The following is a 25,226-nucleotide window of genomic DNA, read 5'->3' as shown; positions in this document are numbered from 1 at the left end:
GGAAGTGCACAAGAGAGGACAATTATAGTGAATACAAATGTCCTAATATATAGAATATAGAAATGTCCTAATGACATCCATTATACATAGTTAATATAGAAAGACATAGGGAGAGATGGATCAGTAACTAAGAGTACATTTTTGCTCTTGCTAAGGACCCAACTTTAGTTCTGGCATCCATATGGTGGTCACAAACATGTTTAACTACAGTTCCAGGAGATCAAACAATCTCTGCTGACCTCTGTGGGCACCAAGAATGCAAGTACATACATATATGCAGGTAAAACACACAAACACACAAATGAAATAATTTTAGAAAAAGATTGTGAAACATGGTATATGCTTTGTTCATTCAAAATTCAACAAGTATATATCATAAATATTTTGATTTTTCTTAAAATAAATTACTTAGTATTTTGGCCTTTGATCCAGGAGTCAAATGTGGTAGTTTTTATATCTGTCATACACACACATAAGGTAAAATATTAGGGTTATAGAAATATTAGAAATTGAATGGAAAGCTAAAAATAAATCTAATCCAAACTTTCATTAATATGTTTCATCACAGGTATAATGCGAGCTAGAGGGGTACTTGTCACACACTGTGTTATCTTGTACCTCCTTCAGATGGTGGCACTGAGTTCAGGTATGACTCTCTCACTTGCCCTTAAGAGCCTTAGCAATGTCAAACATGCCAGAAAAATCAAGGTATGTTACAAAGAACAGGATATTTATATCATTGTCCCTAAAGTTTGAATGTAGCAGTGAAGACAGTTATAAGAGTATTCAGATTAGAGGAACAATTAACTATGTCTAATCAGCAAATATGCTTTAGTTCAGTTTGTTTCAGTTTCCAGGAAGAAAGTACAATGATAGAGATTGAATACTTTCCTCGAGGACTCAATATTCCTATTTAATGCACAGGACTTACATATTACTTTTACATTGAGGAATTGGCACAGGCTGCAGATACATATTAAAATTCATCCGAGTTATCACAGTAGGGAGGAAAGATGAGGGAAGATGAAACAGACTTGGAAAATGAGAACTTGACTTTGTAGGAACATCTGTGCAAAGCACAAACAAATACAAATTACTTGAAGACATTTAAAAGAAAAGACTTAGACAATGAATGATATAAAAGATGTAGAATATTCTAGCAAAAGCTGATTTTCCAATGATAAATCTCACTCATTCACATTTACTTGTTATCCACACTGATTAGACTCATTCTGCATAGTGGAGGCTTCATTTGGTGAAAGATATTCATTTGTGACTTTGTCTCCCTTTCATTTGGATCGCCTTCATATATGTATAAAGCAACTTTAGTTGCTGTACTGGGTTTCCATATGGCCCCAGAAATGGGCCTCAGTTTTGTCTGTCCCTCCTTGTATTCCCTCCCCTTTCCTTCCTCTTCCTGTCCTGTATTGATCCTTCCATTACATCCCTGTAATCCATAGCAACATATTTTACTTTCCCTTCTTAGGGAAGTCCATCTCTCTCCACTAACCCCTTAATTTGTATCTAACCTCTGTGGTTATGTGGATTGTAGCTTTCTTATTGAAGACTTAAAGCTAACATCCATATGTAAGTCAATACATACTATATCTGTCTTTCTTGGTCTGGATTACCTCACTCAGAAATTTTTTTTCCTAGCTCCATCCATTTACCTGTGAACTTCATTTCATATTTTTAAATGGATGAATAATAATACTCCACGCTGTAGATCTACAACATTTTACTTATCCATTCATCCATTGAAAAACATCTAGGCTGCTTTTAAGTTTTGAATATTATGAATAGAGGTACAATTAATATGATTGGTCGGGTGTCTCCATATTAGGATAAAGCATCCTTTGAGTATATTCTCAAGAGTAAAATAGCTAGATCTTTGGGTAGACCTAGTCTCAGCTTCCCAAGAAAGGCCAGACTGATTTCTTTCATGACTGTACAATTTTGAACTCCCACTAGCAATGGATATTTGTGACTCTTACTTCACAACACCATCAGCACGATCTGTCATTCATTTGTTTTATTGGTAAGTGTAACTAAAGGATGTACAATGAAATCTCAAAGTATGTTTTCATTTGCATTTCCCTGGTGGCTAAAAGTGGTGAACAATTCTTTAAGTGTTTCACAGTCATTTGGGTGTTCTCTCTGGGAATTCTCTGTTGATATCTTTATACCATTTTTTAGTTGGGTTATTTGGTTTTTTGATGTCTAGATTTTTTAATTCTTCACATATTTTAGAGGATAGCCCTCTATCAAATGTGTAGTAGGTAAAAATCTTTGTCTGAGTGATACTGCATTTTTCTGTGCATAGTCTTTCAGTTTCATGAAGTTCCATTTCTTATTTGTTGTTCTCAGTCTCCGTGCTCATGATATTCTGTTCAGAAATACATTTCCTGTGCTAATGAATTTAAAACTATTCTTCACTTTCTCTTCTATAAGACTCAATGTTACTGGACTTATATTAAGATCCTTGATACATTCAGAGTTAAGTTTTGTGCTGAATGATAATTATGGATCTATTTTCATTTTTTTACAAGCATCCATCCAATTTGACCAGGACCATGATGTCTTTTATTTTTATGGCTTCTTTTTCATAAGAAGGTGTTCATAGGTGTGTGAACTACTTATGTCTGTATCTTCAATTTGATTTCAAAGATAAAGTGTCTGGTTTTGCTTCAGTATGCTGCTGCTTTTGCTACTATATCTTTGTAGTACAATTTCAGGTAGAAAGTGGTATTGCCTCTAACAGTTTTGTTGTTATTCAACAGTGTTTTAGCTATCCTGGGATTTGTATTTCCATATACCTGAAAATTATCCTTCAAGTTCTGTGCTGAGTGATTTGGAATTCCATTGGATATTTCATTGCATCTATAGGTTGCTTTTGGTAGGATGACCAATTTAAGTGCATTTCCTACCAATCCATGTATTTGGATTTTTCATCTTCTGATACTGTTTTTGGTATCTTTCTTCAATGCCTTAACATTTTTGAGATTTAACTATTTTTCGTTTTCTTAGTTAGAGCTACCACAAGATATTTTATATAATTTGAGGCTACCATGAAAGGTGTTTCCATAATTTCTTTCTCAGTCCATTTGTTATTTGTATGTAGGAGGCCTGCAAATTTTTGTGAGTTAAGTTTGTATCCAGCTACTTTACTAAAAGTGTTTATCAACTCTAGGGGTTTCCTGGTTGTATTTTTAAGTTTACTTATCTGTACCATCATATTATCCCAAAAAAACCATTTTAACTTCAACCCTTCATATTTGTATATGTAACTATATAATTTATGCTGGTAGTAGTAGTAGTAGTAGTAGTAGTAGTAGTAGTAGTAGTGGTAGTAGTATCCAGTCTACTGTGGGTTCTGTATGCCTTTGTAGCTTGATAGACATCTATTTCTTTAGGTTAAGGAAATTTTCTATGCCTTTGACATAGGTTTCTTTTCCTTCTTTTGCTATTATTCTTAGATTTGATTATTTTCCATAATGTCACAAAATCTCATGGATCCTTTGTGCCTAAATTTTATTAGATTCAACATTTTATTTGATCTAGGTATCCATTTCTTCTATCTTGTCTTCAATGACTAAGATTCTCTCTTTTATCTCTTGTGTTCTGTTGGTGAGTTTTGCCTCTGAGGTTATTGCTCAAGTGCCTAAATTTTTCACTTCCAGCTTTCCCTTAGTTTAGGTGTATATTTATTCTATTTTCACTTTAGTGTCTTGAAATGTTTTCTTCATTTCATTGCACTGTGTGTGTTTTCATAGATTTCTTTAATAGATTTCTTCATTTTCCCCCTTTGAAGAGTTTGAACATATTCATAATACCTGTTTGGACAGACTTGTGCTTCAGCTATACTACATTTCTCAGGACCTATCTATGTAGAAGAGTCTCTGGGATCTACTGGAGACAGATTGTATTGGCTGTTATTTGTGTGTGTGTGTGTGTGTGTGTGTGTGTGTGTGTGTGTGTGTGCTGGCGTCTAGACATCTGTGTTTGGGATGATTGTAATTCTACATGCTGAGATCTCTTTTTTGTCTTTATTGGGTGGATTTCTATCCCTTGGATTCTATTGTCCTCTCTGGCTCTTAGGAGAGAGCAGTGGCTGTGAGTTGGGTATTCAGAATTCTTCTGAAATCCTCCCAGGTGTGGTCAATAGGGGTCCTTGGTAGAAAGTGTTTCTAGGTACTAGGAGCTGCCACTGAGGAATGGAAATGGATTAGAAGGAGAGGCTGACAAGATCCAGTGGTGGAGAAAAGTTGCAAGTGTTATCTGGATTTGCATAGATTCCCCACTTCTGTAACAGGTGGTCTGCTACAGAGCTGTGCCTCTGCCTTCTAGAATGTTACATATCATATAAGGTATGTCCATTTTAAACTGATTTTTTCACTTAAAAATATTGAGCTTCATCCATGCAACTCATTCCTGTTTAAAAATTATTTCTTGAAAACAAAATTGAATACAATCTGCTTTGGTCATATTTGCTTCTCACTCAGTTCCTCCCAGATCTTCTTCACCCACTCAACATTATAATCTCTCTGTGTCTTTCTGTCTCTCTCTCTCTTTTACTCTCACTCTTGCTTTTTTCTTTTTATATCTTTCTGTCCCTCCCACTCTCAATATTTTGCTCTCTATTTAGTAAGAACAAAAATGTAAGCTACAAAGCCAAAACAAAAAAGAAATACAAAACAAAAAATCAAAACAAATAAGCAAAAGACACATAAGGCAAAAAGAAAAAATGCAATAACAAAGGAAAACAAAACAAAAAGTCCTCCAAAATTCTGTCGAGTCAGTTTAGACTTGGCCAACTACTCCTAGGATTGGGGCCTGCCCTGGAGTTTGGTTAATATACCCAGCAAGATTGCATTAAAGAAAATTGAGTTTTCCTTTGCCAGTTGGTATCAATTGCAGATAGCTCTTGTTAGGGGTGGGACATCATTTCTACTTCCCCCTCTCTCTGCTTGGACTCTGTCATCCCTAGAACTGTGGAGGTTTTGTGTGTGCTTCTATTGTTTGTGAATTCCTATGTGAATCAGTCCTGCTATGTTTGAAAGACAATTGTTTCCTTGTGTTCATCCATCACTTCTTGCTCTTTTCTGACTCCTCTTCTGCATAGATCCCCTAACCTTAAGGGACAGGAGTTTGAAGAAGACATCTCATTTAGCATTGAGTACACCAAATCTTCTAACTCTGCACATTATCCAGTTGTAGGTCTTTACATTATTTCCCATCTACTGTAAGAAGAAACTTCTCTGATAAGGTTTGGAGCTAGGCACTGATCTCTGGGTATAGAAGTATGTTATTAGGAGTCATTTTATTACTACATTCCTTTCACAGAACAGTAGTATTAGGTGTTACCCTAAGGGACATGACTTTCTGATCTCAGGTTCTTGTCCACTTTAGGCATGTCAGGTATGGTTTCTGTATCATGGAGTTGGCCTTAAACCCCATCAAAATTGATTAAATACTACCTTAGTATTTGTGTCACTATTGAAACAGTTCTTCTACTAATTCATAATATTTCATTTTATGAATGTACCAGAGTTGGTGTCTTCATTCTCCTATTGAAGGGCATTTTGATTGTTTCCACTTTTTAGCAACTGGAAATAAAAAAGATACTAACAATTGTGTATAAATTTCAGTATATGTACTTTACAACTCATTTGAACTACATGTAGAATCATGACTAATGGAAAGAAAGTATAGTAAGTCCAAATATAGCAGTTAGAAAATGTCAAACTATCTTCAATAGTGTCTGAATCATTCTACATTGCTACCAACAACAACAACAACAAAAACTAATAGCCATGTTGTCTTCATCTTTTGCCATTATTTGTCTTGTCAATGGTTTAGATTTCAGCTATTCTAATAGTTGGTTGAAAGCTTACTGGTTTTTGATTCATAATATTCACCTAATTTTCATCTTTATTAACTATAGAGTTCAGGAAATGCTCTGCTCTACATGATGTGGAACAGTAATTTTCAAGCTGATGACTGAGATGAGTGACTCAATTTTACAGTGCAGCAGTTTGTTACATCTTGAGTTCACTTGATGAGTCAGAATAACTGTATACATTTGTTCAAGTTAACTATCATTACCAACCCAGTATGAATCACAATAAATAAAATCACAAATAGCTTAATCATACAAATAAAGAAAACAATACCTATTAAGTTATCAGCATGGATAAGGAACACCTGGGCAAATGGAAATATCAAGACTATATCATAAAATCCAAGATCATTAATGAACACATCAGTCCAATGGCTGTGGCAGCTCCCTCATCTGTATCACAATTATTTAACACAAAAGGACAGCAGTGCCTGCCACATTCTCATCTACAAACCTTGTGCATGTATGATAAGACACATAGGCTGAGGATTACCTAATGTCCCTGGAGCCCTAGTTCAGCTAAATTTCCACTACATGACAAGGCCTACTCGTGTAGCAATTTTCCCTGACTGAGTCTTCCACACTGCCTTGATTTGTCTTGAATCCAGCCTGTCTTGAAGTGGCTCAACACTTCCAACAGTTCCTTAAAATCTTCTCTAAATATTTGTAGTAACACTTTCTGCTTTAGTATCAATTAAGTAATTAGTAATTAAAATGCCTTGAGGATAAACAAAGTGACATTCCCTGAAGTATATGTGGATGCTTGAGAGAGTGGGGGAGAAGACAGAAGAGGGATTAGCAGAGAGAATGATTTCAACAAAAGGTGTGAACACAGTTACTAATTCACACCCTTGTCTTTTGGTTATTCTCCTTCACAGAAGAATTCACAGTGGCTGGCTTGACTAGGCCAGTCTTGGCTCCACTGGGTGGAAACCTTGAACTCAGTTGTCAGGTGTTCCCACCACAAAATGCTCAGCACATGGAGATTCGGTGGTTCAGGAACCGATATACACAACCTGTGCACCTGTACAGGAATGGTAAAGACCTGCATGGAGAAACTATCTCCAAGTATGTGGAGCGGACTGAACTCCTGAAAGATGACATTGGGAAAGGAAAAGTGACCCTCAGGATCTTTAATGTGACTGCTGATGATGATGGGCCATACCACTGTGTCTTCAAAGATGGCAAATTCTATGAAGAACACATTGCAGAGGTCAAGGTTACAGGTAGGAATGGATTCCTTTGAGACTGCTGTGAACCCATGATTCAAAGCCTATCTAGGGTTGAGTGGTTGGAATATTATCAGTGTTTGACTCTTATTGCGTGATTTGATTAGCAAGATGAATTCTATACAATTAGACTTTGAATTGGATATCAGGGAAGATCAAAAATGAAAATTACTACAGTTCAGAAAGTGGTTCTACCAGTAAATATTTTCGTATTATGCCTACATACATTGTTAGGTTGTTTTATTATACTTTCAAATATCTCTAACAACTCTTTAGTAATTTTCCAAATGAACTGAATTTTTAAAATATGCTTTTTACCATAAAGTTGGGTGGGTATGCAGGTGGGGATGATATAGGAATATAGGGGAAAACATGATCAAAAATATTGTAGAGAAATTTTAATTAAAGAAAGAAAAATATTCTTTTTGCGAATAATACTTATATCCATTTCTCTCCAAATTAATTCACTGAATATTTTGTACACAATTAATTTTCCTTATTTTTTTTTTTTTTGGTTTTCCGAGACAGGGTTTCTCTGTGTAGCTTTGGAGCCTATCCTGGCACTCGCTCTGGAGACCAGGCTGGCCTTGAACGCAGAGATCTGCCTGCCTCTGCCTCCTTAGTACTGGGATTAAAGGCGTGCGCCACCAACACCCAGCCTAATTTTCCTAAATCTTTTAAAAAAAGATTTTAACTACAATCATCACTATCCTCAGATATAATACTGTATATAAAAGTATAGGCAACTTTGCAGCATTTATTCTACTTTCCTTACTCTGAATTATTCTGGATGAAAAATAAAAGGAAGGAAGGTTAAGAGCTTAAAATTTAAAAAAAAAAAAAACTGAGAAAATCCATTAATGTGTGCACATACATGTAGGGCTCTAAACCCAGATGGTTAATCTTCATTGGATATAATCAACACTCATCTCTGTAGTCTAAAGCAGAATTACACAATGTAGCTCATTGTCATGCTTAATGGTCAAATGAGACAAAAAGCTAACTATTTCTGTTTTTAGTAGTCTTATGGGTTAAACCTCAACACACACAACTACTTGTGTGTGTGTGTGTGTGTGTGTGTGTGTGTGTGTATAATATTTGTGTTATTCCTAGGACATATTTCTAGACACTGTAGCTTTGGTACAGTGCTTTAAATCATCATTTATTCTCTTTTGGCCTATGAATTAGGCAGTTTTTTGTATCAAAAAATATGCTGAAATTTTTCAGGCATGTTTATTTTCTTTAAATTAGTATGTACTTTTCATATTATTAATGTATTGCCTGTTTTATATTAACACACTGTAATATAATTTTATTGATTCTTTAATAATTTTATACCATCCACCCCAATCTCACTCACTTGTCAGTCCCTCTGTATCAGTCCTTCACCCCTGTATCATCCCCTGACACCCACACAAAAGAAAAATAGAAAAACAAAAAAATTAAGAATAAAGATTAATTTTAAAAAACAAAAATAACAAGAAAAGCCAAAAGAAACAAATGCTTTGCTCCTATATCTTTGCCACTTCTCCATTACCTCTTCATTTTTTAGTGGCAATAGCAGCTACACAGAGTATATCCTTTTCTCCAAATATCTTTACTTGCTAATGTTCACAAATTATAAAATTACCTACTACAGAAGTACACAAAGATTCAAGAAGAGTCTCACAATTGTGCTTCTAATGAAATTCATTTTCATGATCTATTTACAGTGGCTCAAATTTAGCTAGTGACTATGACAAAAGAAAAAATTATAAATTATATAATGGTTAAAATCTTGGTTTCTGTTCATCATAATTCAAAAGATGTAGGTTAATTACTCACTCTTAGTAAACAACTTAAAGTATGTTTTAAATAAATGAATAAACAATGAAACAACCCTTTGCTGGGCTGAACTAGTCTGTACAGGTTGCCTACTGTTATTATAGCCTTTCCATGCAGCTCCTGCCATTTTCATGAGATTCTTATGGCAACCTGTAGAAATCCTGTAGATTTTTTTATTACTATTGTATCTTTTGAAACTGGTATTAAACTGGAAAAAAAAGCTTTTATTTTTCTCTTCTTTCCTCTTCCATTTAAACCTAACAATATTGTTTTCCTCTTTTGTTGTCAACCAGTCACAAGCTCAGACATACAGATTTTTATGCATCCCCCTAATAGCAAAGGTGTGATGTTGGAGTGTCATTCAGCAGGCTGGTTCCCACTGCCTCATATGGAATGGAGAGACAGCAAAGGAGAGGTCATTCCAGAAATATCAAAATCCCACTCACAGGATATAAACAAATTGTTCAACATGACAATGGTCCTTCTTATTAAAGCCAGCTCCCACCGAAATGTCACTTGCTGCCTTCGAAACCTTCTAACTCACCAAGAAGAAAGCATCAGTATTATCCTTTCAGGTAAAATATGTCTTTGTTCTTCAGTAACAGCCATTATTTCACACACTTATTATTAATTTTTCCTTAGGCCTTTCATTCTCTGGGGCTTACTTTCAATCTAGTTTGTTGTCACTCTTACTCTCTTTGATGTATTTATTTTCTGAATCTATATGTTTGACTATTGTAGTTTGCTTTTCTGTCACTGTGATAAAGTATCATGATCATAAACAAGTTGGGGCAGGGAAAGTGTCTATTTGGATTACACACCTACATCTTAGTGCTTCATCAAGCAAAGCCAGAGCAGGAGCTCAAAGTAGGAAGTTGGAGGCAGGAACTGAAGTAGAGATCACAGAGAAACACTTCACTGGCTTGTTCTCCATGGCTTCATTTGTTTGCTTTCTTAATGCAATTCAGGAACACCTGACCAAGGATGGCAACATCCACCCCCAGGGGTCTGGTCCCTACCAAATCGAAAATGCCACCCACACATGGTCTAAGTCCAATCAGATCAACGTAATTTGTCAATTGGGGTTTCTCCTTTGCAGATGACTCTGGTTTGTGGCAAGTCAACAAAACTAACTGGCATATTGACATTAAAGGTTCCAAGGCATAGCTTTTGAGGCCTTGCTCTCTTCATACTTCCTTTTATCTCATGGCTTTAAGCACCACTGGAACTCTTACTCTTCCTTAAGATATGTCTCCTCTATCCTTCTGTTCTAATCTGAAAACTCGTAAGTCAACCCAAATGTTTAATAAATATCATAAAGGGAGCACAATAAGAACTAAAGTCATTGTTACTCCCGAACTTGCTTAATTTAGTGCTTTGGAGTATCAGTTCATATTTTCAGTTCTCAGAACCAAGTCATTAAAATCACCCATTACTTAAATTTTCTATCACATTCACACATACAGAGAAATAATTCTAGGTCTACCATTAAAATATACCAGATTTCATTGTTACTGGAGACTCAAGACAGATGTCTGACTTAGGGTACCAGACTGTGGTGGTTCCAATGATCCAGATTAAGTCCAATGATCCCGATCCATATATCATAAAAAGAAAAATGGGTGTAAAACCTGAAAACAAAAGAAGACAATTTAATTTCACTCTGGCCACATTGATAGTAAAAACCTAAAGGTGACCCAACTGTGACAATATAGGCCTTGAAATTATACAGACATGAATGAACAAAAGCTAGAGTTGAGAGGTTTTGAACAGCCCAGTGAATAATTCCACCAAAAGGTTCCTATATATAAGGAGTTGGGGATAGTGACACTCCATTTGGTGTAGACCAGGAATCATGGGATATAAGATGAAATTAGAGATCCAGTAAGTCAGAAAAGAATGAATACTATAGAAAAAGTAGTCAAGTCAATAATTGAATTCACATTTTTAAAAAATATATAAATATCAACATATTTATATTCCATAATATAACATATATTATGTATATTTTATCAGTAGATATTATATACTAGTATGACATATTAATATTTATATATAATAAATATGAAAATTGTAAATATTCATTACTGTTGATGTTTTTCTCACAATGACATGAGATTTTTTTAAGGCTGAATTAATTTATGCTGAAGCTAACATTTTTTATTTTGGTTATTCTAATTTGTAATTAACTTGAAAACATTGATATTTCAAATATTTGAGTATAGGATTATTTAGTTAATCCAGAAAATTCTAATTGGGGGTAAGAGTTAGAAATCTCAAAAAAGATGAGGAAATGGAAGAACATATACAAAACTACATAAGCTGTGGATTCCTATCAAATTACTGTGTGAAAGATCAGAATGGAATGTGCTAGAAATAACAAACCCAGTATGTTTGTTATAGTGTTAATGTAATGAGCAGAAATATCTCTTTGTTCATGTTAGGTATAATTTGCTTGGGGGGAGAAGCAAATTTCATGCTTAAGAGATTAAAATTTGTTACAATTAAGAATATTTTAGTAATTCAAGGAATTACTTGTACCTATTTTTTCTTTTTTTTTAACTTTTTTATTTGAATTAGAAACAGGATTGATTTACATGACAATTCCAGTTCCCTTCTCCCCTACCACCACCACCCCAACTAAAACCTTATCTATCACATATCCTTTCTGTCCCCCTGGATGGTGAGGCCTTCCATAGGGTGTCATCAGAGTCTATCATATCCTTTGGGATAGAACCTAGGCCTACCCCCATGTGTCTTGGCTCAGGGAGTATTCCTCTATATGGAATGGGCTCCCAAAGTCCACACCTATATGCTAGGGATAAGTACTGACCTTCTACAGGAGGTCCCATAGATTTCCGAGGTTTCCTCACAGAAACCCATGTTCCTGGGGTCTGGATCAGTCCCATGCTGGTATTCCAGCTATCAGTCTGGGGAGCAAGAGTTCCCCAATGTTCAGGTCAGCTGTTTCTGTGGGTTTCACCAGCCTGGTCTGGACCCCTGTGCTAGTCACTAGTCCTTCTCTGAATCTGGGTTCCAGTTCAGTTCAGTGATTAGTTGTGGGTGTCTGCTTCTACTTCCACCAGCTGCCAGATGAAGGCTATAGGATGGCATATAAATTAGTCATCAATCTCATTATTAGGGGAGGGTATTTAAGATAGCCTCTCCTCTGTTGCTTAGATTGTTAGCTGGTGTCATCTTTGTAGATCTCCAGACATTTCCCTAGTGCCTGATTTCTCTGTAAACCAAAATGTCTCCCTCTATTATGGCATCTCCTTTCTTGTTATCATCTATTCTTCCCCTGACTCAACCTTTCTGCTCCCTCATGTCCTCTGAATCCCTCCTCTTCTTTCTTCATCACTTATCACCACCTTATCACAGCCATCTAATCCTGAATTATTGATTATGATTTAGAAATAGCACCCTAAAACATTCCCTGTTTCTTACCTAGTTCATGGTGGTATATCCTGAGCATAGGGATAGAATAAATTACATAAAATACCATCTGTGTTAATTTTCCCGAAATTGGTTCCTTTTTGGTTATAGTTAAACAACCCCCAATTTTTTCAGTTATTTTTGCTGCTGTTACTTTCATTGATTCACCTCGTCATGTGATCCTTCTCCACCTTACCTATTCACACATCCGTGTAGATGAGCTCTGTCCTCAGATTTTTCCTCTACTTATCTCTTCTTCCAACACAATGTAAATTCAACTAACTTTCCATATCTCCTTCAATTCCATATTCAAATCTCACTTCCTCATAAGTATTACCTTGATGACCAACCTGAAACATGTAACTTGCTTCTACACACCTGAAGGTCCCTGTTTCCTTAATAGTTTAACTTTGCTTCCTTTATTATTAGTGCTATTTTTAGCTATTATGCAACTCTTTTATTATGATATTTCTCTATATCTGTATCCTTTCCAAAAAAAAAACAAATCTTTGGTGATTTTATATACTGACCCTCTTAACTGCTTCAAATATTGGATGCCACATTATAATTAAACAAATAAAACATGTTACATTACAGGAACTAAATAAAATCAAAAGAATGTATTATAACTATGCACTAGTATTGGTATATATCCATGAAATTAGACAGATACTTTCTAGAAGATACTTTTAAAAGGATGAAAGGCACTGATTTGGTAGATATATATACATATGCATATATGTGTATATAAATAAAAGTAAAATTGAAATATTTGTTAACTTATTGCAACTTCATTGAGTAACAAAATGTATACTTTATGATCTAATATTTTCATTAAGTATTTATGAACTCTAAGCCATGTGTTTTAAAATAATTACAATAAACACAAACTTTGGACACTGTTGTACTTTTAGGAAATGGAAAATATTTAACCATATGTTCCATCTATGGAACATAAAAAAAAATCAAGTATGATGACAAAGAAAGGATCATGATCAAACTTAATCATGCAGGAATTTGTTGCTGAATGACTAGCAAGCTAGCAAGGTTCCAATTGGAGATCACTGGATTACAAGGCATGAGAGTTTATCTGGGGTAGAGACTATACTGGGTAATTACATGCATGAAAGTAACAGCTCAATACAGGTTTATTCCACAACAAACAAACATTCAAGTGATATAAGAGAATTCTTGGTGGGCTCTAAATTGCCTCATGCTAGACACAATGACATGTTTTAAATGGTGTAGAATTTTTACCTGGGAAGAAAGATTGGCCAGTAGTCAGGCAGGTAGCATAGGTGGGGCTACGAGACAAGGTTAAGACTGGGGAAAGGAAGGCAGAAAGAAGTGGTGAAGAGATGCCATGCTGCTGAAGGCGTAACATGCTGGATTATGAAAATACATAGATTAATATAAATAGGTTAATAATTAAGACAGAGCTAACCAATAAGAAACCTGAGCCATCCGGTAAACATATTATATTTAATATAAATTTTTGTGTGTTTATTTGGGGCAAAGAAGCTGTGGAACCAGGCAGGAGAAACCCCCTTAAGAGAAAAGGAAATTTTATGCAAAGTTAATTCCCTAGATATATTCAGGAACAGTAGTCCCAGAACCAATGGGTGCACTGAATAGAGCAGGGCACATGTCATGGAACTTCAGATATGAATACTGCAGCACTGCTTTGGACTGGCTTTATGATTCTTATTGGCAGCCTACAATTGAACATTGGGGAAGATTTTGCTCTGTCTCTTCCTTTTCGCCCAGGAAGCATATGAGGCAGGATTAATAAGAAGAAATGAGAGAGGTGGCCTCCACATACCTTTTTATCTACCTCACTCTAAAACATATCTGGCTTATTTGACTCTGGAAACAGTCTGTTCCTTACCCAGCCCATCATAACTACCTCTCCACACTTGCCTAGGTCTAATATTCCAAGGTGGTAGACTTAAATTGTATCACGCTTCAGATGAATCACTATTCTTAATGATGTGTGTACAAGCAAGTTTTCTCAGTGAAAAGATTTGTGCCTCACATTTCAGATGAACTGTTTTCATGGAGAAGAGTTTGGATATATATTCTGAGTATGATAGAATTTGTGCTGATAGCCTTCCTCTTGACTTCCTGTGCTCAGCAACATTCCATATTTGGTAAGTAGGTTTGAGTGGTGTGGAACTAAAGTAAAATAATGGGAAGTACCTAAAGCTATTCAATCACTGCTTCCCACATCATTCTGCCCAGGAAGTCCTTAACTCTGGGGTCTTATGCTACATAGGATCTTACCTATGAGTTTTAATAGGTCTTAATAATAAAAGCCAAGAGTCAGGTATATGTTTAATGTTCAGAGATACAAAGGTTCAAACCACATCCCACCTAAACTCTTTAACTTCCCAAATAAAAAAGAGGGAGCTCTCGTCTCCTCCCACCTTACATTCCACTCTCTGCCCAGTCATATCACTTCCTGTCTGTCTGTACCAACCTCCAGACCACTGTGGTTAGCTAGTAGCTAGCTCCAAACCTCTGATTTTCAGGCAAGCTTTATTTTATTTGTTAGAGCACAAAAAATATATCACCACTTTTCCACATTTTGTCTAAAATGAAAAAGATTATAACTACTATAAGATAAAATATACAATAAGTACAATAATTATATACAACATATGCAGGCAATGAACACATCAACAATGTCTAATCCATTAGCAATTGACAAATACAGAGAAAATACTCTGTATTTATCCTGTCTGGGTGAGGCTAAAAGGTTGTACCTAATTCACTTTCTATCCTAACATACATTATCTACACAAAAATTGTGTTTTTATGTTTCTCGACCTTATATATTTTTCACCTCTTTGGTGAATGTCTTTAATGAAGCTAGTAACCAGGAAAACTATAACTATAAATTTGTCAACTCCACAGAGACTCAAGAAGGAAATAATATTACTTGAGTAAGCAAGAAGTGCAAGAAAGTGGCTGTGAGAAATGACAGAAACTGTTGGCTTCCTAGACAGTCACCTAAGGTTCCTCTTCAATGTTGGGGCATTCATCTTCAGCCTATGGTGCTAGGAAATCTCACAAATATTTCTGTGAAGCAAGATATTCTAAACAGATGTCCTACCTTGTATTGTCAAGGTTTGGTAGTCATTTCTTTTGTGTCCTGCTTGTCCAATTTGGACAGCATACTGTCAACAGTCAAAGCTAAAGTAATCTCTTGCACAGTGGCTTATTTTTGCCACAAAGAAAGTAAACTCTACATAGAGTCTCAATGTCCATCATCTTGTTTGAAGTAAATTGGTGCTGCCAGAAGAAGACATGTCTCATTGTCATATAAACATCTTAAAAGCCATATTCTGCAGCCGTTATTCCTTTCTCATTAGCATTAAGAAAATTAAAAATTCATAAAGCATTATGCAATCTATATCTAGGGGTCATTATTATCCCTGTCAGTTAATTTAGCATATCCTTTAGAGTTCAATTTGATCTTTCTGAAATTGCTTACCCTGTAGGATTATGTAGTATACCTGTAATTTGCTTTATATTGTAATGAGCAAAAAAAAAAAAAAAAACTGTTTCATTTTAATAGGGTTATACGTTGGAGCAATGGCTGTCTATCCCAGAGAAGTTGGGGAAGAATGGTTGCCTAGATTGTAAAATGGTCAATTTGAGGCTTATCATTATGAGGGCAAGGCATGTTATTTGGGATATCAATATCAATATCTTTTGCCATATGATATGAGATGATTAACTTCTTTTCTGTAGTGACACACACTCAAAGTGACCATCATAAATCTCACAACCAGTGCTGAGGTATATGATAGTAAGACATCCTTTGGGAAGCATATTCTTAGTGTGGGCATTTTCTGTTACATGCATCAGATGGAATGCTTCATTGATGAATGGGGTCTGCTTCATGTGAGTATGCAGACTCACCCCAAATGCCTGGTGGACCAGATATTGCAATCCCTGAAAGGAAGTCCTACTACTTTCATAAGAAAGTTCTGTCAGCAGTCTCATGCCTTTGTCGTGGATGATAGTACATGAAACTGAGGCTCATCTCTCTGTCCAGGAAGAATTTTCTTACATGAATAAATGATGAGTATATTACAAGACATGAGGATGTTGCTATTCTCCACACTAGTCACAGATATGACAGGGAAACAGAAACAAAGGGAGGATGAGAAGATGTCAATATGCAATGCCAATGTTAAAGGAGGAAGGAGGGAACATGTTAAATAGGATAAAAGGGTAGGTTAATGAATCTACTTTAAAAAGCAACTATTTGTTTTATATATTGTACATTGATATGGATCTTGGTATATTGATACTAATTTGAGATTAATTTTGTTAGAAGATATTGTCCATACATTTGTACTCTAGCTCACGATATTGTCCCTATCATGAGTCCCAACTCATTTAACAATATAATACAAATTTCTAGACTTTGAAAGTTTTTATTACCAACTAAGTAGGATATAAAGAAATGGCAAGTTACTAGTCACCTATTACAATTAAACTTGTAGTCATGTTGCTTATATTTTCAAGGCCAAACACATATATATTTTAGATAGATAAGTTGTCTTCAAACACTTCATAGATCTACAGAATATGGCATTTAAGAGGTTTTAATAACATAGATCCTTTTATGACAATGAAACATGTCTGCTTTTGGCAACACCAATTTACTTCATAGAAGAGAATGGGCATTGAAGAAACTCCACATGGAGTTTACTTTCTTTGTGGCAAAAAATAAGACACTGTGCAAGGGATTGTTCTTGCCTGGACTGCTGACAGTATGCATCCAAATTGGACAGGCAGGATACAAAAGAAAGTGAATGCTGAACTTTGCCACAAGGTAGTACAGCCCTTCAGAATATCTAGCTTACTCAATAGTCTGTCAGCTATGCTAGGCCTGTAGGTTGGGAATGGATGCCCCAATGTTGCATAGGAAACTTGGGTGACTGTCCAGGCAGCCAGCTATTTCTTTCATTTCTCACATTTTTTGGAAGTCGCTTGCTTGCACTTCCTAGGTAATATTATATTACCCAGGTAACATTATATCCTTTGTGGGTCTCTGATAGACTTGAAAACGTTATAGTTACAGTTTTCCTTGTTACCATATTCAGAAAATAAATTCACTAAAATAATTAAAAGTGTATAAGGTTGAGAGATATAAAAAGATAGTTTTGGTAATACAAGTCAGAATAGAAAGTGAATTAGGTATAACCTTAGGAATCACTGAAATAAGATAGATAATGGAGTATTTTCTCTGAATTTGTCAAATGCAAGTATACTAGTCATGGTTGATGTATTTATTGCCTGTATATATTGTCTGTAGCTATTGTACTTATTGTATATAATTTTTCTTATATTAGTTATAACCTTTTTATTTTAGACAAAAAAAAATGAGAAATGTGAAGATACTTTGTTTGTGCTCTAACAAATAAAGCTTCCTGAAGATCAAAGAGCAGAGCTAGTCACTAGTTAACCATAGAGGCCAGGCAGTGGTAGCACACACTAATTCCAGCATTTAGGAAGAGGAAATAGGAAATGATATGGCTGGGCAGAGAGAGGAATTGATAAAGCAGGACAGAGACAGGAGCTCATCTCTCTTTTTTGGTCTGAGGATTTCCTAGAGGCCAAATCTTTAGTGGCTCGCTGCTCTGCTTCTCTGATCTTTGAGCTTTCACCCTGTAATATCTGACCCTGGGTTTTTATTATTAAGACCAATTTAAATTCATGCTACAATCAACATTGCTTTTTATAATGAAATAATTGATACAATGATGGAATCTTTTCATGTAGTATTCATACTGGCTCTCTTTTCTCTATTAGTGTTCATTTAGTTCTCTGGAATCAAGTGATTCTTGCTTAGAGTAGGCAGTAATCAGTCTTTAAAGACCTTGTCTATGCTCTGTTAAAGAGATTTCATTGTGTAAGGCTAACTCATAAATGTCTTATAGTTTTAGAAAAGCATGTTTTGAAAGCTCCCATGTGTAAGTAAAAACCAACAAAAAAGACACTGCTAGGAGCCAAAAGGATGTTAGATGAAATAAATTCTCATTGTCATATGAGAATTAACTCTTTAGAAATCCTCTGAGGCCAATGAAGTCATATGTCCTCACAAACTGCAAAGGCTATTTCTACTGCTGTTGGTTATGATAAAAGCTGGTGATAGTACCTGTTGTTAAAGATACTGTGCCCTTTGGCTACATAATATAAAAATCAGGATAGGACAGAGCTGGAAGCTTCCTCTCTGACTGCTGGCTTTTACAGCACCAGACAATGGCATGGAGATGACTGTTGTTTTGATAAACAGTTGTAGAGTGCCCACAAAATTACATCCTAAACCTGAGTGTTTCTACCCATAAAGCACTTCTGTTACTAGAATGTAAAGAGAACTTTCTCTTTTGTAGTCTCTGTGGAGACTTGCAACTGGTCAAGATCCTGAGAATCAGTGAGTTTTGTTATAACATACTGACTCATACTCAGTCATAATGAAAAATAATTGACATTTGCACAACTCTCTCAAAATTTCAGAAAAAAAAATTGTGTGACTATGAACAGAGGACTAGGTAAAAATATATGAGAATGAGGTATGCATTCAGGGTGGAATACTATTCAGCTATAAATAATAGCATTGTTATTGGTAGGAAACTGGTATTTTAACTGATATAATTCAGAAATACATTTATCACAATTTTCCTCATTTGTGAATTTTAGGATTTACATAGATACAAAGAAACATTTTAAATATGTGTGAGGTGAACATAAAAGAAAGATTGTCTTGGGGAGGGATCCTAAATTGACAGGGAAAGAAAAGATTTGTTGGGGGGAATATGGCCAATGGTTAAGATATATCTGAAAGAAACTATCTTAAAGAAATACATCATTAAATGTGATGAACATATGCCAATAAAATTAAAATTCTCAAACTTGTGTATATTTTTTGCCACAGTGCTATCTCGAAGCAGCACATCCAGGCCCGCAAGATCTCCTCCAAATAATGCAGTATGTCCATCACCTAATGGTTTTGGTATGGATGTTTCTGAATTTCTCTGAAGTATCTGTCTTTCATTTTACATTTCTATTTGCCCTTCTGAACATTGTCACCTGACAGAAAAAGTTGTCTTTTTCCTACCTCTCTTTTGTGATGTCTAGGAAGAGACCACTTATCAGAAATCCATGAATTCACAACTCTCTTTATGCTAGATAATAATCTGTAGAGATCAATTTTCTCTTCTTATTGACATTATCCAAGATTTTTACATCTTTATTTGCAAATAAGAGAGAGGGAGAAAGAGTGTTGAATAGAGGAAATCTTTTAAAATCCCATCCCCCAGAGACACAACTTCTCCACCAAAACTACACCTCTTAGTCCTTCCTGAAAATTCCAACAACTGAGGACCAATGCATATGAGAATATGGTGACCATTCTCATTCAAACCTCCACAGCCATTGTACCTCTCCAGCAGAACAATAGAAACTACTTATGGTAATAAGTTCTCACATTATGGAAATCTTAGGTAGTTAAGATATCTTCAAACCTATCCTTCTTTCAGCCTCTTTCAAACTCAGAAAAAATGATAATATGTAATACATTAATAATGCCTACTCATGGAGATCCTGATGGAACAAAGACTAGCTACTTTCCTCAGGGCCTGCTTGGTCTCAATCCCAAATCTCCCCCCCCCCGCCCCCCGTAAAAGCAGCTATCCATTTTACTCCTGTCCTCTTATATTCTAATCTTAAATCTTCACCCCTTCTATGAATAAAGGAGGAAGCATTAAAAAATAGCCTTTACACTTGTACCTTGGCATTCCCCTCTCTAGTGATTTCCAAAATACACTGGAAATAATCCCTCTAGAAAGGAAAGGGGGAAATGTTTTAATCATATTATAATATAAAAATTTTAAAGTACAACTTTAAATAACACACAGAGAATAGCTGTTGCATTCTTGATGTATTTTTTCAATGTAACATGCCTCCATTTAAATGTCAAGTGATAATAACATTTTTTTTCTTCAGGGAGGTGTCCTTGGAAAAAGAGTATAACGCTATTTGGGATTTCAATGATTGCAATTGTTGGAATCAATCTCATTTTGCATCTAAGGCAAAGAGGTATGTGAAAGCAAGAGGTGGATGCCACCTTCCCAACTACCCATTAAGATATTTAGCAAAAGAAAAGTGATCATTACCTGAACTATAATACAGGGTCAATAAGCCATGAGAACACATGCCACAATGTCAAGATTACAGAACTCTGAATTTTATAGGCCTAATAGTAGATGCAGCTGATTATTTTGTTGTAGAGAAATAATTTCTTTCAAATTCATAGTGGTTTTAACTTTTTGTTTGTTTGTTTTTGTTTGTTTGTTTTTGTTAGTTCAAATTGGGAACAAGCTTGTTTCACATATCAATTCCTTCTACCTGCCCTCACTCCCACTCCTCCTCCCCCACCCCCAACCCATCCAGCCTCCACTCCCCAGGCAGGGGAGGGCCCTCAACGGGGGCTCCCCAAAGTCCACCACATCATCCTGGGCCGGGCCTAGGGCCTTGCCCATGTGTCCAGGCCAAGAGTGCATCCTTTCACATGGGATGGACTGTCAAAATCCCTTCTTACACCAGGGAAAAATACTAATCCACTACCAGGGGTCCCCTAGAGTGCAGAGGCCTCCTCATTGATATCCATGTTTAGCGGTCTGGATCAGTCCTGTACTGGCCTCCCAGACAGCATCTGGGGTCAATGTGTCCCCCTTGTTCAGGCCAACTGTTTCTGTGGGTTTCACCAGCCTGGTACCCACCCCTTCGATCTTCATTCCTCCCTCTCTGCAACTAAGTTCCAGAGTTCAGTTCAGTGTATGTCTGTGGATGTCTGCCTCTGCTTCCATCAGCCACTGGATGAGGGTTCTAAGATGGCATAAAAAGTAGTCATCAATCTCATTTTAGGGGAAGGGCTTTTAGGTTATCCTCTCCACCATTGCCTGAATTGTCAGTTCGTGTCATCCTTTTAAGTCTCTGGAAATCTCCCTAGTGCCAGATCTCTCCTAGGACCTATAATGGCTCCCTCTAATATGGTATCTCTCATCCTGCTCTCCTCTATTCCTCCCCCAACTCAATATTTCTGCTCCTCTATTTCCTCCTCTCCTTTCCTCTTCTCCTCTCATTCTGGCAGCTCCCTCTCCCCTACCCTCATGCTCCAAATTAGCTCAGGAGTTCCTGCCCCTTCCTATTCCTGGGGTCCATGCATTTTCCCTTAGAGTCCTTCATGTTTCCTAGTTTCTTTGGTGAAGAGTATTGTAGGCTGGTAATCCTTTGCTCTGTGTCTAAAATTCATATATGAGTGAGTACATCATCATTACCTAATAAATACTGTTCTTACTGCATTATGCTTTTAGCATAAAGAAGAAAATAATTCAATATCTTAATCGTCTTTTCTTTTTAAAATGCACTTGTGTTTTGAGTACTTCAACTTCATGCCTAGTGTCTGTGCAAGCCAGAAGATAGTCCTAATTCACCAAATGGCTAGTAGCCACCATGTACATGCTGGAAATTGAATCCAGGTCCTCTGAAGGAGCAGTTAGTGCTCTTAACTGCTGAGCTATTTCACTAGCTCTAGTGTCAAAAACGTTTTGAGTCAAGTTCAAAAGTGTTAAAAGTCCAGCATTGAAGTATCAGGAGTTTCTGGGGCTCCAACTCTAACTGAGGAGCTATTACCAGTTAATGGATGCTGAGAGAGAAAGTGTCAGCTTCCTTCAGAAGAGTGGCCATTGGTAGGTTGCCTGTGCCTCAGTATATGATCACATCCCTTGCATTTATGCAGTACAGCATCACCCATTAAACTCATTGGTTTGGCAGAAAATAAAAAGAGGACATGAACTTGGGAGGGTGAAATGTTAGAAAGCTCAGAGTGGATATGTTGGAGTGAAGGGGAGTGGATGGCATCACAATGCATCCAATATGAACCTTCCTAAAGCCAGAGAGTAAAAGAAGGCATAGAGTCGGTGGATGTGGACAAAAGGAGCAGCTGAGAATAGTTTGGGGAGGGAAACCATAATCAGGATTTACTATAAGAAAAAAAAAGTTTGTTCTCACTTTAAAAATTAACTTCTCAAAGGATAAATTCCAAATAAATTAAATATATTCACAAAAGCAAAATTAATTCAAATAATAATTGTCAAAGTGAAATGCTTCTTTGAGCAATGTTTTAGATAATGAATTTAAAACTGCATGTGCATTGTGAAAAGATACTTTTAAATTCAAATATTATTTTTAGAAATGGATACAAAGTAAAAGACACCCCCATGAAAAGTTAACTACTTTTCTAACAAATTTTTTTATTGATTTTATATTATTCATTGATGTATTAGTTAGGGTTTTATTGCTGTGAAGAGATACCATGACAATGACAACCCTTTTTTTAATTTTATTTATTTTTATTCCATGTGCATTGGTATTTCTGCCTGCATGTGTGTCTGTTTATATGAGGTTGTTGGATGCCCTAGAACTGGAGTTGCAGACAGTTGTAAGTTGTCATGTGGGTGCTGGGGATTGAACCTAAGTCCTCTGGAACAACAGCCAGTGCTCTTAACCACTAAGCTATCTCCCCATCCCCACCCCCATGACAACTCTTATAAAGTAAAACATTTATTTAGGGTGGCTCACCTGCAATTCAGAGGTTCAGTCCATTATCATCATGGTGGAACATGGCAGCATGCAGGCAGACATGGTGCTGGAGAGGTAGACCAGTGGCCTACATCTTTGCTTGCAGGCAACAGGAAGTGGTTTCTTTCACTGGGCATGTCTTGAAAATGTATGATCGCTCAAGGCCCACCTACACAGTGACATACTTCACACCTACTCCATCAAGGTCATAACTCCTAGTAGTGTCATTGCAATTGGGGGCCATTTTTCTTTCAAACCACCACAATAAACAACTGGAGTCATTCTTTCTTTTCATCATTGAGGGTAAAATTAAAATGGAAATTTAAAAGATAAGGGGAACATATTTGAAATGTGTTGTCTCCCTTTTGCCCTTAATGTCCTTATGGAAATTTAGTACAAAACACACATGACATGAGGTAAAGTGATTCCTTGAACTGCAGTGGTTCTCAACCATCAGAAAACACATATTTTCAATGGTCTTAGGAACTGAGACATGGCTCATTGGCAAAACTATAGTTATGAAGCAGCAACAAATATAAATTTATGGTTGGTGATTCATAAGACCACTGAAAATATGTGTTTTCCAATGGTTAAAACCCATAGATTGATAACTCCTGCAGTATAGTGAACCAGAGCTATGATGCAGAATAACAATGCTGGATTGAACTCTTTAGAAGAATTTTTCGTTCATTTTCTCCTGTGAAATGAACAAAACAGTAGCCTTAAAGTAAAGGAGAGTAAATTGCAAATTGGACAATATGGTATCTGCATAAATGAGTATTAGAGCCTTATACTCATTAAAATAATCCAGTTATAAAAAGACACTGTGTGATTCCACTATTATGAAGCCATTAAAGTAGTCCAGACATTGCAAAAAGAAAGTAGAGTGGAGGTTTGTAAGAGCTAGAGGTAGGAAGAGGGAGATGGATTATTGTTTGATGGATACAAAACCTCAATTTCAATTTTAATAAAAATAATTTACAGAGATGAATGCTTATGAAAGTTGCACAATATAGATATATTCAATTTTTACAAAAATATAAAGAAGAAAATGGCTAATATGATAAATTTAATATCCTATACCTTTGCCAAAATAAAAATATCTTTCTATTTTACTAAAGAACCTGTTATAATACTGAAAATTCAAGTCATAGACTTTATAAACAAATTCACAAACAAACCAAATCTAGAATATTTTATTTCTTCTTTCACAAGGCAGCTGGGACAAAGCTTCATTTCCTTTTCATGCTATTTTACTTCTGTTTGTGGAATTGTTAACCCTGATGGTTTAGATAAGGCTTAGAGAGTAAAAGTGTTGTTTGTGCATCTGTTCATAATTGACCATAATTCTTCTGTAAATACAGGCATACAGATACCTCTTCTAGGGCTTGTTTTCCATTCTTCTAGGCATATGTCCAAAAATGGAATTTCTGGACCTTGTGTTAATTCTGTTTTTTCTTGAGAAGATAACATACCATGCCCTCACAATTTGACATTCCCACCAACAGTGCACAAGAATGCTCATTTACTCACATACTGCTAATACTTAATTATTTTATTGTCTTTTATCCTACCCCACCAAACTGTAAACTTTGTAGGGATCTTTACTCCAGAGGATTCCATCTCTAAGGCTTACTAGTGGTTCCAGTGCTGACTAAGCCAGTAGCTGATGCCCAGGGGATATTGTTGAGATTCTGCACAAGATAACACAAAATATGGCACCTCAACACATTGTACATTTATACTGAAAAATATTCCAAATGGAATTAGTGGGAATTCTTTCTACCTTCACTCTGCCCTCCTTATGCTTCTCCCATTTCTTTCCAAGGCAGCCCCAAAACTAGAATTCCTCTTTTAGAAATTGGATGTGGAACCTTGTTACTTTCTTCCCAAATCTGGAAACCCTGCTCTAACTTCCCCACTTTGTCTTTTTTAAGAGTTGGCCAGGCAGGGATGCTCTTGCATGAATTTGGCAGTAGGCAATAAGAACTTCATCTAAGAAAATATTTATATTCTATGTTGGGGAGGAAAAATAGAAGTCCTAAACAGCCCAAACTGCCATGCCCTGTTGGGTCAGTCCTTCTGTCCAATCATGTTTATTCAGATCTGCCCAAGCTTCACCAAACAGAATTATGAATAGATATTCATCCTGAGTCAGGGGTCTTCATTCTGAAGGATGC

At 36.1% G+C, this 25,226-nt stretch overlaps 1 protein-coding gene across 1 annotated transcript in view; it reads left to right on the top strand.

Annotated features, from left to right (window-relative positions):
* The first annotated feature begins 573 nt into the window (after window positions 1-573).
* The window catches only part of LOC100756707 (selection and upkeep of intraepithelial T-cells protein 2-like), a 52,926-nt gene continuing 28,273 nt past the window's right edge, over window positions 574-25,226 (top strand). Inside the window, exons 1-5 of the mRNA XM_035438664.1 lie at window positions 574-646; window positions 6,778-7,125; window positions 9,246-9,527; window positions 14,430-14,541; window positions 20,414-20,502. Of these exons, the coding sequence (XP_035294555.1) occupies window positions 574-646; window positions 6,778-7,125; window positions 9,246-9,527; window positions 14,430-14,541; window positions 20,414-20,502 (904 nt within the window). The remainder of the gene's footprint in view (window positions 647-6,777; window positions 7,126-9,245; window positions 9,528-14,429; window positions 14,542-20,413; window positions 20,503-25,226) is intronic.

This window comes from Cricetulus griseus, chromosome 2 (genome assembly GCF_003668045.3).
Source record: "Cricetulus griseus strain 17A/GY chromosome 2, alternate assembly CriGri-PICRH-1.0, whole genome shotgun sequence".
Taxonomy (NCBI): domain Eukaryota; kingdom Metazoa; phylum Chordata; class Mammalia; order Rodentia; family Cricetidae; genus Cricetulus; species Cricetulus griseus.
The sequence above is the reverse complement of the archived record's forward strand: the minus strand, read 5'-3'. Positions and strand labels throughout refer to the sequence as shown.